This window comes from Chrysochloris asiatica, unplaced genomic scaffold, assembly GCF_000296735.1.
Source record: "Chrysochloris asiatica unplaced genomic scaffold, ChrAsi1.0 scaffold00034, whole genome shotgun sequence".
Classification (NCBI taxonomy): Eukaryota; Metazoa; Chordata; class Mammalia; order Afrosoricida; family Chrysochloridae; genus Chrysochloris; species Chrysochloris asiatica.
In genome coordinates this window covers 15,970,247-15,988,590 of record NW_006408552.1, presented here as the reverse complement: position 1 = coordinate 15,988,590, position 18,344 = coordinate 15,970,247, and the positions used below count along the sequence as shown (strand labels likewise).

At 45.5% G+C, this 18,344-nt stretch overlaps 1 protein-coding gene across 1 annotated transcript in view; it reads left to right on the top strand.

Annotated features, from left to right (window-relative positions):
• The window catches only part of SDK1 (sidekick cell adhesion molecule 1), a 774,959-nt gene that overhangs the window by 685,626 nt on the left and 70,989 nt on the right, over positions 1 to 18,344 (top strand). The window contains exon 36 of the mRNA XM_006859873.1: positions 12,602 to 12,717. Coding sequence (XP_006859935.1) covers positions 12,602 to 12,717 — 116 coding nt within the window. The remainder of the gene's footprint in view (positions 1 to 12,601; positions 12,718 to 18,344) is intronic.

Below are 18,344 nucleotides of genomic sequence, written 5' to 3'. Positions count from 1 at the left end.
TCACTCCTGGGGGCTCAGTGTTTTTTAATGGATTCCTAAGAGCTCTTCATGTAAGAAGGGGCTGCAGAAAGTTTGTGGAAAAATGGAATGACAAGATAATGGAATTTTCGTTTATGAATTTTCGAAGCCCCCTCGTGTTAGGGATATCATTCAGGATGGTATTTGCAGCAACTCTTTTCGGCCTTGTATTGTTTGTCTTTAATTTTATTGTGTTTACAGCTTTGTGTACTCAGACTTGCAGTCTGCTGCTTCCCAGGCGGAAATCTGGCAAATATTCACAAGGATTTCCTTCTGAGTTTTAGTTGTTGTTGTTTTAAGTTTCAAAATTTTTAACTCTTTAATTCACTAGGAATTTATTTTGTTGTCTGTTATAAAGTGAAAAAGCCCTGGTGGCACAGTGGTTAAAGTTCTCAACTTCTAACCATAAGGTCAGCAGTTCGAACCCACCAGCTGCTCCATGGGAGAAAGGTGTGGCAGCATGTCACCATAAAGATTTACAGTCTTCGAGACCCTATGGGGCAGTTATACTCTGTCCCATAGGAGTCCTGGTGTGGCACTATAGGGTAAGCACTGAACTGCTTACTGCAAGGTCTCTTTGAGTCGGAATGACTTGAAGGCATTAACAACAACAACGCTAGGGTCACTGTGAGTCAGAATCCCCTAGACAGCAATGGATTGGGGTTTTATACATGTGGAGAAAGGATCCTTCCTGGTGGTGCGGTGGTTGAAGAACTCAGCTGTGAATCAAAAGGTCAGTGGTTCAAGCCCACCAGCTGCTCCCTGGGAGAAAGATGTGGCAGCTGCTTCTGTAAAGATTTCAGCTTCAGAAACCCTATGGGGTAGGTCTACTCTGTCCTACGGTGTTGCTCTGAATCGGAATCCACTAGGCCACGGGGAGTTCGGGTTTGGTGTAAAATGAGCTTCTAAACCGATGTGGTAGTAGAGCTGTAACTGTTTCTACAGCACCACGTAAGGAAATGCCTGTCTTGTGACATTCTTGCACATCAAGTTGGTCCAAGACCGGTTTCTGATTTCCGTGGCATGTTTGCAATTGTCCTGAGGCCACCAAACCTTCCATTTTTACTGTGTTATTAAACTTTTATTCTCAGGTTTAGTAAAGTTCATCCTTTTTTTTTTCCTTTTCCAAAATGTCTCAGCCATTCTGTGAGCTTTGTGGCTATTCTGCCAAGCTCTCATGAGGACAGATTCTGCTGGGACGTTGATGGGAAGTGGATTAAGTGGTTTGGAAATATCTGTGCTGATGCCTTCATTCTAGTCAGATGTCCCCTCCAGGAATACAGTCTGTCTCCCCTCTAGTGGCTCTTGGTGGAATTAGGTACGTTCTTTGTGCAGACATGCCTCAGAGATAGTGCAGGGTCAGTTCCAGACCACCACAATAAAGTGAGGGTTGCAATAAAGTGAGCCACATGGAGTTTTGGGTTTCCTAGTGCATAGAAAAGAAGTATCTATACTATACTGCAGTCTGTGAAGAATGCAATGTTGTTACTGTTGTTAGGTTCTATTGAGTAGGTTCCCACTCATAGTGACCCCATGCACAGCCTGGTCCTGTGCCATCCTCACAATTAGTATTATGCTTGAACTCATTGCCACTGCCAAATGGACCAATCCATCTCATTGGAGGCCTTCTTCTTTTTCTCCGACCCTCCACTTTACCAAGCATGATGTCTTTCTCCAGGGACTGGCCCCTGCTAATAACATATCTGAAGTATGAGAGACGAAGTCTCACCATCCTGGCTTCTAAGGAGCATTCTGACTGTACTTCTTCCAACACAGATTTGTTTTCTTCTTCTGGCAGTCCATGGTACTTTCAGTATTCTTCTCCAAAACCGGAACTCAATGGCATCAGTTCTATGGTCTTTCTTATTCACTGTGCAACTTTCACATGCATACCATGGCTTGGATCAGCAGACTTTAGTCCTCAAACTGACATCTTCTCTCTCAAACACTTTAAAGAGGGCTTGTGCAGCAGATTTGCCTAATGCAATGTCATTTGATTTCTTGACTGCTGCTTCCGTGAGTGTTGATTTGGGATCCAATCAAATTGAAGTCTTTGACAACTTCACATCTTCTTCATTTATCATGATGACATTAATTGGCCTAGTGGTGAAGATTTTTGTTTTCTTTACATTGAGGTGCCAACCCATACCAAAGGCTGTGGTCTTTGATCTTCATCAGTAAGTATTTTCAAGTCCTCTTCGCTTTCAGTAAACACGGTTGTATCATATCACAGGTTGTTAATGAATCATCCTCCAATCCTGATGCCACACTCTTCTTCATAGATTCCAGCTTCTTGGATCGAAGTATGAAATAGCATTAGGAAAAAGTATGAAGTATTAAGAGAGTGACCAGAATGTGACAGAGACACAGGAAGTAGGTACAAACTGTTGGTAAATGGAACCAGTAGACCTGCTGAACACAGTGTTTCCACAAACCATCGAAGTGTCAAAAGCACAGTGTCTGCAAAGTGCAGCAAAGTCAGACAGTCCTGTAGAAGCCTGAGGGTTGCTCACAGAGCCACGTCAGCACATTGATGGTGGGTGTGGCTAAGGGCTGGATAGTCTGTCTACTTCCCCACCCCTGCTCTGCCCACAGCCTGAGGTTCAGGCTCCTCCACCTAGTTGTTGAGGCAGATTGGAAATTTGTTGCAGTGTGGTGCTGTTGATTCTGACTCACAGCTGTTCCTGTGTGACATAGTAGAAGTGCCCCATAGGGTTTCCTAGGCTGTCAGGTCTTTCTATTGCAGAGCTGCTGTTGTATTCAAATCCCCAACCCTCCTTCCAGTTAGCCAGCAAGCAGAGATGCTTCCTTGATTGTCCAGAAAACCAAAACCAACATCCATTGTTGAGGACCAACATCCAAATGTCAAGAAAAGTATCTTGAAAGGATCAATTTGTTGCTGTTTTGGTTTTTAATAACAAGAAACATATTGCAGAATGTGAGTTCTGCCTTTTCTTAGAAGCACTTTAAGGTTTTAATTACCATTGGTTGGAAGGAGAGAAGAATAACAATGTTTCTAGCTGTCTCAGCGCCCCCTAGTGACAATTGAAGCCAATCCAGAGCCTATTAAGTTAAAAGGATTTGGAGCTCTGTAAATCGGGAAATACGTGTCTCTAATGAATAGTGCGTAGTGGTTACGAATCGGGCTGCGAACCTTAAGGTCAGTGGTTCGAAACTACCAGCCACTCCGTGGGAGAAAGATGAGGCTTTCTACTCCCGTAAAGATTTACACCCTTGGAAACCCTGTACAGGGTCGCTATGGGTCGGAACCGACTCCACGGCACTTAACAACAACAACAATGAATAGTGAATGACGGTTGTTTGTGAGGTAATCGATGTAGTTATTGAACATTACATACTACTTGGGGTGGCGATTCCTCAAGGTGGTCCTCAATGGAACGCAGGATCACGGAGCTGTGAGAACCAGGTACAATTTTTAACTGCTACCAATTGGCCTCTGGTAGCGTAGTGGTTACGAATCGGGCTGCGAACCTTAAGGTCAGCGGTTCGAAACTACCAGCCGCTCCGCGGGAGAAAGATGAGGCTTTCTACTCCCGTAAAGATTTACACCCTCGGAAACCCTGTACAGGGTCGCTATGGGTCGGACCCGACTCGATGGCACTTAACAACAACAACAACAACCACTTGGCCTCACCTGTTGGGGCCAGTCAGCAGGGCTGTGTGCAGTGGGAACATGGGGCTACCTCTAAGTTGCCGTGAAGGGTGGAGTGCATTCATTGACAGCCTACTGTATGCAGAAGATGTCCTGGTGGCACAATGGTTAAGCACTGTTTGAGCCCACCCAGCCCACCCCTTGGGAGAAAGGGCTGGTAATCTCCCATAAAGACAATACCGTATGGGCAGTTCTCCTCTGTAACACACGGGGTTGCTATGATTCCACTTGACAGGACCCAACATCAACACTATGTGCTGTTGTTATTAAGGGGGAGCAGCTGTCTCCATGTTACAGGTGAATAACTGGTACCACCTGGTTCAGTGGTGCTTACGAGCCCTGCACCAGCCATCCTGGAAGGACAGAGGGATCTCCTCTTCTCCTACCCCCTGGGTGGCAGCTGCACAAATGGGGCTGAGAAGTCATGGCTGGGAGTTTGAGCCCAGCTCTCCTAGGGTGCAGGTGCTCCCAGAGTGGGGGACCTCCATTGTAACTGCCCTGGCTCCCTGAGTGGCGGTCCCAGGTACGTGGTAAGCGGGTGGGAAGTCTGTCCATCTTCTGCCGTGTATCTTGTGACTTACATCACAGAGATGGTGTTATTCACAAATGGGAGGTCTGTGGCCACCCAAGCGTCACACCAGTTCATCGTGCCACTTTCCCCACAGCATGTGCTCATTTCATGGCTCTGTGTTCAATTTTGGGCATTCTCACCATGTTTCTGACATTTTCATCTTGCTCCTACACACTTCATAGACTACAGTCTAGTGGGGTCCTAGCGTTTATATGCACCGGGACACCACAGAATGCGTGGGCCCCGCTCAGTTTATGGTGATACGCACTCTACTGAGGTAATCTGGAACCTACAATAACCTATATTCTCTCAGGCCCTTTTCCTCTCCCATGGGCTCTCTCTCCAACGTGACTTAAATTTAGACCCTTATTCTAGAATTGCTCCCGGGAGCCTCATGTGGGGTTGATTATCAGACCTCGTCTGAAGTTCATTAGAAGTCCTGGGGTGGCACTGCGCAATAATGCACTGGACTGCAAGCTTGGTTTGAACTGCACGGTCGGTGGTTCAAACTCACCAGCGGCTCCTCAGAAACCCTACACAAGGCCGCTATGGGTTGGAACCTACTCGATGGCACTTACCAACAAAGTTCATTACATTCTAAAGTGAACCAAACCCATTGCCTACCATCCAGTGAATTCCAACTCCTAATGATCCCAGAGGACAGAGTAGAACTGCCCATTCAGGTTTCCAAGGCTGCTGTGTTTACGGAAGCAGACTGCCACATCTTTCTCCCACAGACCGGCTGGTGGGTTTGAATCACCAACGTTTTGATTATCAGTCAAATGCTTAACCTCTATGCCACCAGAGCAGGGCTGCCAAGAAAATGGAGTCATGGTTTTTGTAGTCTGATAGAGGTGGAGGTGCCTATTGGCTTTGTTAGAAGCAACACACAAACAGGCTCAAACCATATATTGGGACCAGGAGTACCATGAGGCGGGACCATTGGGCTCCATGTTGGATGCTACCTCCCGCTGGGGGAAACTGACAATTAACCACGCTATTAGCCCCAAACCTTGAAGTAACGTGGCCAACAAGCAGTCTTCATGCTTTACACCTCACTGTAAAAAAAAAAAAAAAAAATTAAACAACGTATTTTATTGGGCAAATCTGCTGCACAAGACCTTTTTAAAGTGTTCAAGAGCAAAGATGTCAGTTTGAGGACTAAGGTGTGCCTTATCCAAGCCATGGTATTTTCAGTAGCCTCATATGCATGCGAAAGTTGAAATGTGAATAAGGAAGACCATAGCAGAACTGATGCATTTGAGTTACAGTGTTGGAGGAGGAAATTAAAAGTTCCATGAACCACCAGAAGAATAAACAAACCCATGTTGGAAGAAGGACAGCCAGAATGCTGCTTAGAAGCCAGGATGGTGAGACTTGGTCTCTCATACTTCGGACATGTTGTTAGAAGGCAGCATTCACTGGAGGAGGACATCATACTTGGTAAAGTGGAGGGTCAGCAAACCAGAGGAAGACCCCACTGAGAAGGACTGGCACAGTGGCAGCAGCAATGGACTCAAGTGTAACAAGGACTGTGAGGATGTCACAGTACCAGGCAGTTGTACATAGGATTGCTATGAGTCGGAATCAGCTCAGCAGTACCTAAAGGCAACAGCACAACCAAGTAAAGTAGAAAACAGAGTTTGTTAGGAGGTAACACCAGTGAAGAATGTGGCAGAGTTTTTTCTGCTAATCATGGCTCCCCACAGGGAACTTAGAGTGCAAGGTTTTAATATATTTCGTAAAAACTGTCACATCTACACATTCCGTTTACAAGGACAGAGGTATTCTGATCTGTAAAAGGAACAAAGAAAGCTTGTATAATGTGCTCTAGTTTTATCTAACACAAGTCGCTACTGCTGCTGTAAATTTTATCTCTAGCCCAGGGAAGAAGGGGCCCGCACCAGCTGAGTCTAGTTCCTCAAGGCTGACCTCTTTTGGAGTGTGATATGTTAGAATCCAGCATCAGCACTTGGGCCTGAGAGGTGTTTTTGTTTTTGTTTCTGTTTTTTAAGTTTTATTGTGAATTGGGTGATAGTTTACATGGGAGAGCATCAGCTTTACATTCATGCTATTGTATTTTGTATCATTTCAATGATTACAATCCCCTCCACGCATCATCATTCAACAGCATTTGCTTCCAATCCCTCTGTTTTTTGTTTGTTTTTTTTTTGTATGTACACCGAAGCACTCAGGAATATACAATCATTTAAACAACCAAAAGGCACACCCCACAAGCCTGCCTCCCAGCCATCAGCACACAGCCCCTCTCCCTCCCTGAGGCCAGGGTCCCCAGCCACTCTATCTCTCCACATCATCGTCTCTGAAAGTTGTATTTTCATAACAGTTTTGTACCTCGAGTCATCCACTGAGTCACAAATGCCAGCACTGTGCAGCATGGTTTCCCATAGACTCCACAGGTGGCAAGCATAGGCCCCAGGGCACCAGTGCCCCTCCGTGGACAACAAGGACATGCAGCTGACTCCAGTCTCATGGCAGGCACTCCACTCAGCTCCCCCACATAGCAACCTAAGCTGTTTCATTTCAGGCTCATTTTTATCTCAAAGCCCTCTAAACCTCCTGTCTCCCCATTTCACAGATGATGAGACTGAGGCTCAGAGAGTCACAACAGTGTGCCAGCTCTTAAAACCTCCCATCCAGGGCTTCGCCCACTACAGGGTCCCTGGGAGAGGTGTGAATCCGAGCCCGAATCCACATACCAGCTGGGCAGTGACCTTGTACAGAGTGCTTAGTATCTGGCGGCCTCCGATTTTTCATCTGTGTAATGGGGCCAATAAGGAGTGATGAGTGTCCAGTGAGCAGACCCAGGACTTGGAAGAACGGCCTGTGTGAGACCACCATTCACATCATTCACAGTCATCGCCAAATTGCCACAGCCACCAATCGAGATGTTACCACTGCCTGCCTCCTGGCTTCAAAAGGCCAGAGATTTTTGGAGCGATTTCTGAGGTCTCGGAGTAAACATGACGTGCAGTCCGTGTCCCTGACATCCTTTCAAAACCCGAACCAAACCCGCTGCCTTTGACTCGACACCAGCTCATGGTGACTCCATTGTGCTATGACTAGAACAGAGCCCCACTGGGGTTTCTTGGAGGTCATTTTTGCTATTTTTTTAGTTAACATTTATTGTGGTTTTGATAAGCATTGGTGGTGGTAAGCACTGAACTGCTAACCTCATGGTCAGCAGTTCCAACCCACCAGATTCTCCCTAGGAGAAAGATGAGGCTTTCAGCTCTCATAAAGATTTAAAACCCTAAACAGGGTTGCTGTGAGTTGGAATCCACTCAGTGGTTCTAGGTTTGTTTTTGGTTCTGGGTGAATGTTTCTACAGCAAGTTTTGCTGTTACTGGACAATTTTCACACAAATCGATCAATGATATTAGTTAGATTTTTCACATTGTGTCTACATTCTCTTTCACTGCCTTCTGGTTGTTCCATTTCTGGTACTCTAGTTTCCCTATCCTTTTCTCACATTTGTTTTGGGGTCATTGTTGACCTTTTGGTTTTTCATCATACTCATGAATGTTATTTTTTATTTGGTGTGTCCATCTGCTTTCCTGCTAAAAGGGGATCTGAGGGGACCACTTTTGTGAAATGATTTTCTCAGGCAGTTCTCTGGTCTCATCGCTGATCTTTGTTATGGATGCCGGTCTCCAGGCCTTTCTTCTGCATTGCTTCTGGGTAGGTTCAAACTGCCAACCTTTCCATTAGTAGCCGATTGCAAACCATCTACTCCATTCAGGAACAAACTAGGGTCTCCTTACCTTGAGTGGTCTGTTACAGAATGTTCGCTATAATGTCTCCTGCAGCCCAGAATTTTCCAGAAGGCAGAGCTGGTGGGTGGCCTGAGTGTGCTGGTTCTGTCTGTTGCTGCAGGCAGGGCCGAGGCTCCCTCATCTATGTGGAATGTGTGGTCACATTCTGCTCCTTCCCGAGTTTTTGCATCCTGCCATCGAGTCCTTGTTCTTCGTCCCTAACCTTGACTTGTCCCTGACTGAGCTGAAGCGCTGTTCTCCATGTACAGCCCCTTACGTCTCAAGACATCCCCAGCAGTTAAGTCATGCTTAGGGAAACAGATGTGCCAGCAATGTTTGCTGAGAAGAGAAGCCTCTCTAGAGACTTCTATTTCCAACACGAGCTCAGGAAACTTGTCTGACCAGGATGATGTTGAGGTAATTACAGAAACCTGATGAATGCATATATTTATTTAAATCATGTAAACGAATGCTTATATCATCACACTAAAACATTGGCCTAGAACGGAACTCACCTCTGTGGCTCAACTTTCCACCAAACAATTGCCAGATCTGTATGGGAAACAAAGACTCCCCCCCCAGTGGTGCAGTGACTAAAGCAAGGTTGAACTGCAAGGTTGGTGGTTCAAACCCACCAGCCGCTCCAAGGGAGAAAGATAAGGCTCTTTTCTCCCATAAAAATGTACCGTTTCAGAAATCTTAAGGAGCAGCTCTACTCTTGTCCTACAGGGTTGTTTTGAGTCATAGTGATAAAGGGACTTTTTGCAGGGTGAACAATCACACCACGGAGATACTCACTCCTGAGAACAATCAACCATGTGAGATTAAAAGGCAGCATTTGCCCAGGGAGAAAGCTCAGAAGGCAGCAAGGGATAGTAATGGAGGCAGAATGGAAATAGGAAACCCAGGAAGGAAGTGGAAAGAGTGCAGTCGGTCAGTCACACTGTGGAGACTGCAACCAATGTCATGAAACAAAATGTGTATGGATGGTTGAATGGAAAAACTTGTTTGCCCTGTAAACTTTCATAGTATTTAAAAAAAAAAAAAAAAAAAACGGCAGTGAAAAATTTTACCTAACTAACTGGAAAATTAGAGGGCTTACAAAAATCAAGAGTAGAAATTAGTGTGGTCCAGTGGCTGTTTCTTTCACCATACTTATTCAATCTGTATGCTGAGTAAATAACCTGGATTTTATGAAGAAGAATGTGGCATCGGGCTTAGAAGAAGACTCATGAATAACCTGCACTATGCAGATGGTACAACCTTTCTTGCTGGAAGCAAAGAGGACTGAAAATCCTGATGAAGAAAGATCAAAGCCTATAGCCTTCAGTATGGGTTGCACCTCAATATAAAGAAAACAAAAATTTTTACAACTAGACCAATAAATAATATCAAGATAAAGAGAAAAGATTGAAGTTGTCAAAGACTTCATTTTACTTTTCACAGTCAACACTCATGGAAGCAGCAATCAAGAATGAAAGGACATATTGTATTAGGCAGATCTGCTGCACAAGACCTTACAGTGTTAAAGGACAAAGATGTCACTTTGAGGATTAGGGTGGGCACTGTCATCTTTACTAAAGCAAAGCACTGGCTTTTTGGTTACCAGCCAAGCATTTAACCACTGCGTAACCAGGGCTCCCCATGAGCAAGAAAACTGTATGTGGCAGCGTTATGTCGCATGTGGGGTCCACAACAGCAACAACTTTCATCACAAACATGAAGGTGAGAGAAGAAACAGAGAGAGCCTTCCCCGTCAGACGCCCCATCAGTTCAAACTGGAAGTCTCCCTACAGCAAGCAGGAACTGTACCTGGGATCTCAAACAGCTTTAAACTTGCTTCCAGAGGACTAGAAAATACATTTTAAAATCCACAGACTTTGGTCTGGGTTGACAGATGCCTCTAGTGTCCCAACCTTTGTAACCTGCAGTGTCATTATTACCTGTGTCATTATTACCTGGAAGCTCCATGCTGCTGCCGTCTGTGGTACACAGAGTATTTCAGCATGGGGACATGTGGTGCAGGGACAGTGGTGCCCTGAGATGGGCTCATCAACCCTAGTGAGAAGGCGTGTGGCCCAGAATTCCGGGAGGTTGCTTACATAATAGTAAGGTCTTTGGTTTGGACCAAAGCCTTAAGTCTTCTCCCATAAAGGTAACAGCCGAGGAAACCCTATAAGCCAGCTCTTCTCTGTCATACAGGGTCTCTGTGAGTCGGGATTGACTCGATGGATCCCAACAATAGAGCACAGACTTCCTCAGACCCTGTGGGCACCCAAGTCCAGGCCTGTTTTAATTCCTTCCAAACTGCCCTGCTGCTGGCTTTGAGAGGTAATCGGGGGGCGGTGAGGAAGGGGGATGGGGGCCCCCACACAGTTTTAAGTGACTACCTGGGTAATGACCGTGCTCAATTTTGCCTCTCACATTTTAATTGTACAACAGTAATTTTGTGATAGAGTTGCCGATGGCAAACATGCAGAAGACATTAACTTTATTTATGTTTTGGATTATTAATGTGGCTGTTAAAATTCCTCCAGTTAGTTTTGATTGAATTGTTTTCTGTGTGATTCTGTTGTTTAATGGAGCGGTAAATAAGAATTTCTGATAATGAGGACAAACATCTGCACAGCAGCCTGGTGTGGGTTATTAACATTTCCATGAACGGCAGGGTGGGCAGTGCTAATACGGCATCCGCACAGTTAGAACAAAATAAATAGGCGGTGTCGGGCCGAGTGGGCGTTAATTACTATTTTATTCTATGTTGGGTGGGGGAGTGTAGAAACAGTGACTTCTGAAGGTCATTTTCTTCCAAAAGCCCACAGGTCACGGCATCTTCCAGAGAGAGGAGCTGCTTTATTGCTTCCTTTGGTGGTCAGTGAACAGAGCCCAGGGCACCCTGGTTGTAGTGGTTGAGCACTTAGGTGCTAACTAGAAGTCCTGTGATTGGAACCCACTAGCAGCCCCAAGGGACAAAAACCTAGTGATCTGTTCTTGTAAAGATCTGAAACATCAGAAACCCTAAGGAACAGTTGGACTTGTCCAGTAGGTTCACGTTGAGTCAGAACCAATTTGGCAGCAATAGAGGTGGCTTTTGGTTTCCAGGCATACCTCATTTTACTGCTCTTCGCAGATACTGCAGTTTTTACAAAGGGAAGTTCATTAGCAACCCTGCGTCCAGCACGCCTATTGGGGACCATGTTTCCAACAGCCATGCTTTCTTCCTGCCTCTGTGTCCCCGGTTGGTCATACTCACTTTACCCCAACTTTTTTCTCATGGTATTTAATGCTGTTTCTCATGGGAGAAAGATGAGGTTTTCTGCTCCTGCAAAGATTCAAAGCCTCAGAGACCCTATACAGGGTCACTGTGAGTTGGAACCAACTCCACAGCACTTAACAACATTCAGTGCACACTTCATAGATGACTGTTTAGTGTGAACATCGCTCTTACACATTCTGTGAAACCACATTCGTGTGGCTCGCTTTGCTGCGATCCTCACTGTGTTTCAGTCTCTGTGAGGTCTGTCTGTAATCCACTCGATGGCATCTGACAATAGGCGATCTGGTGGTACAACTCTAAAGTGCTCAGCTGTGGATGGAGAGGTCCTCAGTAGAAAGATGGGGCAGTCTATTTCCATAAAGAAGCACAGCCTCGAAAGCTATGGGGCAGTGTACTCTATCCTACAGGTGGGCTGTGAGTCAGAATCAAGTGGACACACTTCTAAGACAGATGTGTTTGTTCTTCTGGCACTTCATGGCATTTTCAGTATTCTTCACCAACACCATAATTCAAATGCATCAATTCTTCAACAGTCTTCCTTGTTCATTGGCCAACCGACATGTGCATATGAGGAAATTGAAAATACCAGGGTGTGGGCCAGGTACACCTTAGTCCTCAAACTGACAGCTTTGCTCTTGAACACTTGAAGAGGTGTCATGCAGCAGATTTGCCTAAAGCAATATGTTGTTTGATTTCTTGAGTGCTGCTTCCATGAGTGTTGATGGTGGATCCAAGCAAAATGAAGTCTAGTTTCGGAATGAATGTGGTAAGAAGCCAGAGTGGCAACTCCCAGACACCAGGACACCTCATCCCATCGAGGCAGCCTCAGAGACTCATCAAGCTCAGAGTCCTTCATAGGTGCAAATGGCTAATGAGCTCAGCTGCTGACCAAAAGGTTGGAGATTTCAGTCCACTCAGATGTGCCTCAGAAGAATGGCCTGACAATTGACTTTTTAAAAAAGCAGTCCTTTCGAACACAGTCCCACTGGGACACACCCGGGGTCTCCTGGAATCACAGTGGACTAGGGACTCCACGGTGACTGAAATGGTACAAGGCCATCTTTGTTTAGAATGCTTTGCTCACTGTATGTATCTCAGCGAAATCGGTTTTCTTTGTAAGCTTGTGTGTTTCACTTTATGAATTTCAAAGAGTTATTCCCAGAAGGGTTCCTGGCACATGGAGGTCCTGGGGCCACTCAGATGGGATGTGAGTGAACCCACCGTTGGAAGCCACCCCCCATCAGCCTCCAAGTCTCCCTCAGCCCTTTCTCTCACTCTCTCCACAGCCCCAGCGATGCCGCCCCAGAGTGTGCGTGTGAATCCCCTCACGGCCAGCCAGCTGGAGGTCACGTGGGACCCGCCACCCCCAGAGAGCCAGAATGGGAACATCCAAGGCTACAAGGCAAGCTGGTGCTCCAGCGTGTGGTTGGGTCCCCTTTCTAGATCACTGTGTGCTGGCCCCTGTGGCCCCGCCCCGGGTGGACTTTGTCCTCCTGTACCCCCTTCAAAGATGCACAGCACCGGGAGCTGGGTGTGGGTGAGCAGCTGGCCCTGTCTGCTGACCTGGGGAAGGCTGGAGGGTGAAGGAGGACTCGTGGTCACGACATCTGGTCTGGGGACCCTTCCTGTTCTCACCCCTTCTCTGGAACCCTCGGTACTTGCTGTTGCTATGGGTACCATCAAGTCGATTCCAAATCATAACAACCCTACAGGCCCAGTAGAACTGCCCCATGGGGTTTCCTAGGCTGTAAATCCTTATAGAAATCAGGTCTGATGGGACAGTACATAAGCACATGACTACTAACAGAAAGGTCGGCAGTTCAAACCCACCCAATGACTCCTCAGGAGAAAGAGCTGGTGCCCTGCTCCCATAACCCTCTGGGGTAATTCTACTTTGTCAGAATCAACTCGATGGCAATGGATAATCTTGATGGAAACAGATCACCAGATCTATCTTACACAGAGCCGCTTGTTGTTATGAGGTACCGTCAAGTCAATTCCAACTCATATGACCCTATGCACACAGAATGCACACAGCCCAGTCATGCGTCATCATCACCACTGTTGCTGTGTTTGAGCCCACTGTGCCACTGTGGCAATGCTTTTCCTAGGGGTCTTCCTCTTTTTCATTGACCCTCCACTTTACCAAATGTGATGTCCTCCAGGGGCTGGATTCTCCTGACAGCGTGTCCAAAGTCTTGCTACCCTAGCTTCTAGAGAGCATTCTGGCTGCGCTTCTTCTAAGACAGATTTGTTTGTTCTTCTGGTAGTCCATGGTACTTTCAATATTCTTCACCAACACCATAACTCAAATGCATCAATTCTTCTACAGTCTTCCTTATTCATTATCCAACCTTCACTTGCGTAAGAAGCAATTAAAAATACCATGGCTTGGGTCAGGTGCCAGGTTCACTTTAATCCTCCAACTGACATCTTTGCACTTGACCACTTTACCAGAGGTCTTGTGCAGCAGATTTGCCTAATGCAATATGGCATTTGATTTCCTGACTGGCTGCTTCCATCAGTGTTGATGGTTGAGCTGCACAATATAAAGTCTTTGACAACTTCAGTCTTTTCTTCATTTATCATGAAGTTATTTATTGGTCCTGTTGTGAGAATTTTTGTTTTCTTTACCTTCAGGTATAATCCGTACTGAAGGCTGTTGTCTTTGATTTTCATTGTTGTTGTTGGTACCATAGAGTCAGTTCTGCAAGGCTGCAGATCTTTACAGGAGCAGAAAGCCTCGTCTTTCTCCCACGGAACAGCTGGTAGTTTCAAACTGCTGACCTTGAGGTTAGCTGCCCGATTCGTAACCACTATGCTACCAGAGCTTTTGTTAAAAGTTGTTGTTGTTATGTGCCGTGGAGTTGGTTCCGACTCATAGCGACCCTGTACAGGGTTTCCGAGGCTGTAAATCTTTACGGGAACAGAAAGCCTCATCCTTCTCCCACAGAACAGCTGGCAGTTTTGAACTGCTGACCCTGCAGTTCGCAGCCCGATTCGTAACCACTATGTTACCAGATCTTTTTTAGTGTCTAAATCCTCTTTACTTCCAGCAAGCAAGGTTGTATCATCTGCATATTGCAGCTTGTTAATATGAGTCTTTCTCCAATCCTGATGCCACATTTTTTTATGTCAGATAATCCAGCTTCTCAGATTATTTGTTCAGTATACAGATTGAATAAATATGGTGAAAGAATACAGCCCTGGTACATACCTTTCCTGATTCCAAACCATTCAGTATCCAACTGTTCTGTTTAACAGCTGCCTCTAGATTAATGTACAGGTTCTTCATGAGTACAATTAGTTTTCTGGAGTACCTATTCTTCACACTGTTTCCCATAGCTTGCCATTATACACACAGTTGAATGTCTTTGCATAGTCAATATAGCACAATTAAGCATCTTTCTGTAATTCTCTGGTTTTAGCCAAGATCCGTCTGATGTCAACAACGATATCCCTCGTTCCGTGCCCTCTTCTGAATCAGGCGTCAGTGTACTGCAATGGTGGTTTTTGAATCAGCAGCAAAGTTATACTTGCATGTAATATTAATGATATTGTCTGATGATTACTGTTGAGTGGGATCTTTGGAATGGGCACAAATATAAATCTCTTCCATTTCTTGACCAGGAAGCTGTATTCCAGATTTCTCGGCATAGATGAGTGGGCACTTCCAGTGTTGCATCGATTCGTTGAAACATTTCAATTTGTATTCCATCAATTCCTGGAGCCTTGTTTTTCTCTATTATTATCAGTGCAGCTTGGAATATGTTACCTCTTGTTTTGTTGTTTTTGTTTTTGTTTTTAGTCCACTAGGTTTGTTTGTTTATAAGGAGCTCTGGTAGCATAGTGGTTACGAATCAGGCTGCGAACCTCAGGGTCAGCAGTTCGAAACTACCAGCTGTTCCGCAGGAGAAAGATGAGGCTTTCTGCTCCCGTAGAGATTTACAGCCTCAGAAAGCTTATGCAGGGTCACTATGAGTCGGAACCAACTGCACGGCACATAACAACAACAACAGCAAGGTTTATTTAGGAGTCCTGGTGTGGCACTGTGGGTTAATGTGCCAGACTGCAAAGTCATTTGAACTGTAAGTAGTTCAAGCTCACTAGCTGCTCCTCAGAAACCCTATACAGGGTCGCTATGGGTTGGAATCGACTCAATGGCACTTCACAACAACAACAGCAAGGTTTATTTAGGGAGGATCAGAGATTTGATATTAAAACAATGATCCATTTTTTAAAATTTATCTTACTATTTATTTGTTTGATTTTTTTTCTTTTAAGTTTTTATTGTGAACTGATAGTTTACAAGGGAGAACATCAGTTTTAAACTCACCATTTCATTGCAATGATTACAATCTCTTCCGTGAAACATCATTCAACAGTATTTGCTTCTATTTCCTCTGGTTTTGTTCTTTTGTTTTGTTTTATTTTAGTGGGGGATAATGTACACAAAAATACTCAGGAGTATATAATCATTTAAACAACCAAAGAGCACATTCTGCAAGCCTGCCTCCTGGCCACCAGCACACAGCCTTTCTCTTCCCATGAGTCCAGAATCCTCAGCTGCTCTCTCTCCATGTTCTCATCTCTATCTGTCGCTGCTTCTTTGGATGGGGTCCCCACATTCCGCTCTTGCTCTTCTTCCTTGGTAGTCCTGGGGTCAGTCCTCTGTCCCTGGACTGTAAGATTAACTGCTCCGCCCTTTTTGTTACAAAACTTCTACCTTTACAGTATCAATTAGTCATGATAACAATTACTTACTATTGAATCAGAAGAATCTTATACCCATCTCTTTTCACCAGACCCATCTAGACAAGATGAAAATGATTCATTGGGGATTCTGCCTTCCCCTGCCTACCTCTGAAACTAAATCCCCTCTTGAAAACTTGTAAGCCAGTCACCTAGTGCCTTTATAGCCCTCCCCCCCATTTTAGGTAGCCAATATCTAAGTTGCCCATCCCTATCAACCCTGTATACAGAGGGGATAGGATTGATAATTGATGTGAAGACTCCTTCCCTCTCAGTTGGTATTTAGAGCTACTACATTCATAAATATAGGTCAAGGTCATCAATTATAGCAGGTTAGACTTGTTTCCTTTATCAAATTTTTTTTTTTTTTAAATCTTCCTCTAGTTGAGTTCTGATCATCAATCCTTCGAAGCTAGGTAGAATGGGTACTATCTACAAGTTTGGGCATTCTTTTGTGTCTCCCCTCACTTCATATCAGCTGGACACTTCACTCTCAGCTCTTGCCCTCCATGGCTATGTCTTTGTCCATGGGCTCAGGAGTCGCCAGGTCTCACCACACTTCAGACCAACCAGACCTTCCTCTTCTCTCTCTCATCTCCAGGTCGATGAGAGTCTGTGGAACGTGGTTGAACTCAGCCCATATCTTCATTACTACCTTTCCCCCTCTTCCACTCACCAGTAGACCAGCATGGTTGCCAGCAGGCTTACATTCCTGCTCATGTGTTCCCTTTGAGTTTCAGTCTTGGAAGGGGGTTTGTCCTAAAGGGACTTGATTGCTTGCCTTGATGGCTCCCCGGCGAACAACTTGCTTGTTCTTGTAGTAGCCAATCAGACTACCATTTTTGTTTTGGATTTTTCCTGTTGGTCTTTCTTTCAGGAAATATCTTCTGTTTCTCTAGCAACTCCTGGCTAGTCTATATTCCTTTCAAGTGGGAATGTCCCACCTCAGATCTCAGTTCTTTCAGTTTGAGAAATGCTGAGCATTTTGGTTTTCTAATTCCAGGCCTTTGCACATTTTCATTAGAATACTTTGTCTTCTCAAGCTTCCCTTTGAAGCTTTTTGTTCAGCTTTTACTTCTTCCTTTCTTCTAGTCAATTTAGATTCAAGAGCAAGCTTCAGGGTCTTTTCTGCCATCCATTTCTGTCTTCTCTTTCTTTCGTGTCTTCTGAATGACCTTTTGCTTTCTTTCTGTATGATGTTCTTGGTGTCATCCCACAGCTCTTCTGGTCTTCAGTCATTTGCGTTTCATGCATCCAATCTGTTCTTGAGATGCTCTCTAACCCACTAGATGGGTTCAAATCACAGACCTTTGAGTTAGCAGCTAAGCACTTAACCATTTGTGCCACCCAAGAACTCCGTGTGTTGTCAAGTCTATTCCAACTCATAGTGGCCCCAGTGGGAATCACCAAACTAGGATAGAATAAGTTCACGTCAATAGCATGCTCAAGAGACGAGGTAAAGGAAAGTGGGTCTGCCAGGTGGATTAGAGTATCCACTGATGAGGCTCTAACCCTTGGGATGGAGTTGGCATGCTGCTTGCAGCCACTGACCATTAAGACCGTACCTTCTCTGAGGGCTCCTAACCCTCAAACCCAGCTAGAACCGCAAGACAAAGGCCAACTGGGCTTTGCCAGTTCGTCTACCTTCCTCTGGAATTCATGTCCGGTCTGTGAGAGCCTGAGTTGATCTGTCTTCTGCTCCAGTGGGCTCGTCCACCCTCATGACTATCGGGCCAATTAAATGTCCATTTACAGGTGATTTCTGTGGGTGTTTTATGGGCATGAGTACCTGCCTCCCAGGCAAGGCCGTTACCATGATTAATGAGGTAATGGGAAGAAAGCTAAGCCGAGTGAGCACCAAGCTCCAAGGCATGGTGCTCTTTAGGCACGTCCAAAAATACCTTTTCTGATTTCCTTAATGACAAAGACATTGAACTTGGATATTGATCTGCACGCCACCAACCCTGTGTGAGCCGAGGGTGGACCGGGTCTCACTGGTAATGGATATGTTGGGGAATGGACTACAGGGGGCACCAGTTTTGCCAGCGTGCAGTGAGTGGCTGTAATGGACTGGCACAGGTTGGGTCTTGGGCCACAATGTCTCTGGACAGCTGGCTGCCCTGGCATTGGGCAGAGGCTCCATGGTCAGCTGTCTGCAGGAGAGATCCTGGCAGGCTCCACAGACCTCCATTGTTGTGCCCGGAGCTGACCCATGAGCACGTAGAAGACAAACAAAAGCAAACAGCTTTCAGGAGGAGTCTTGCCAGCGTCGCCTGG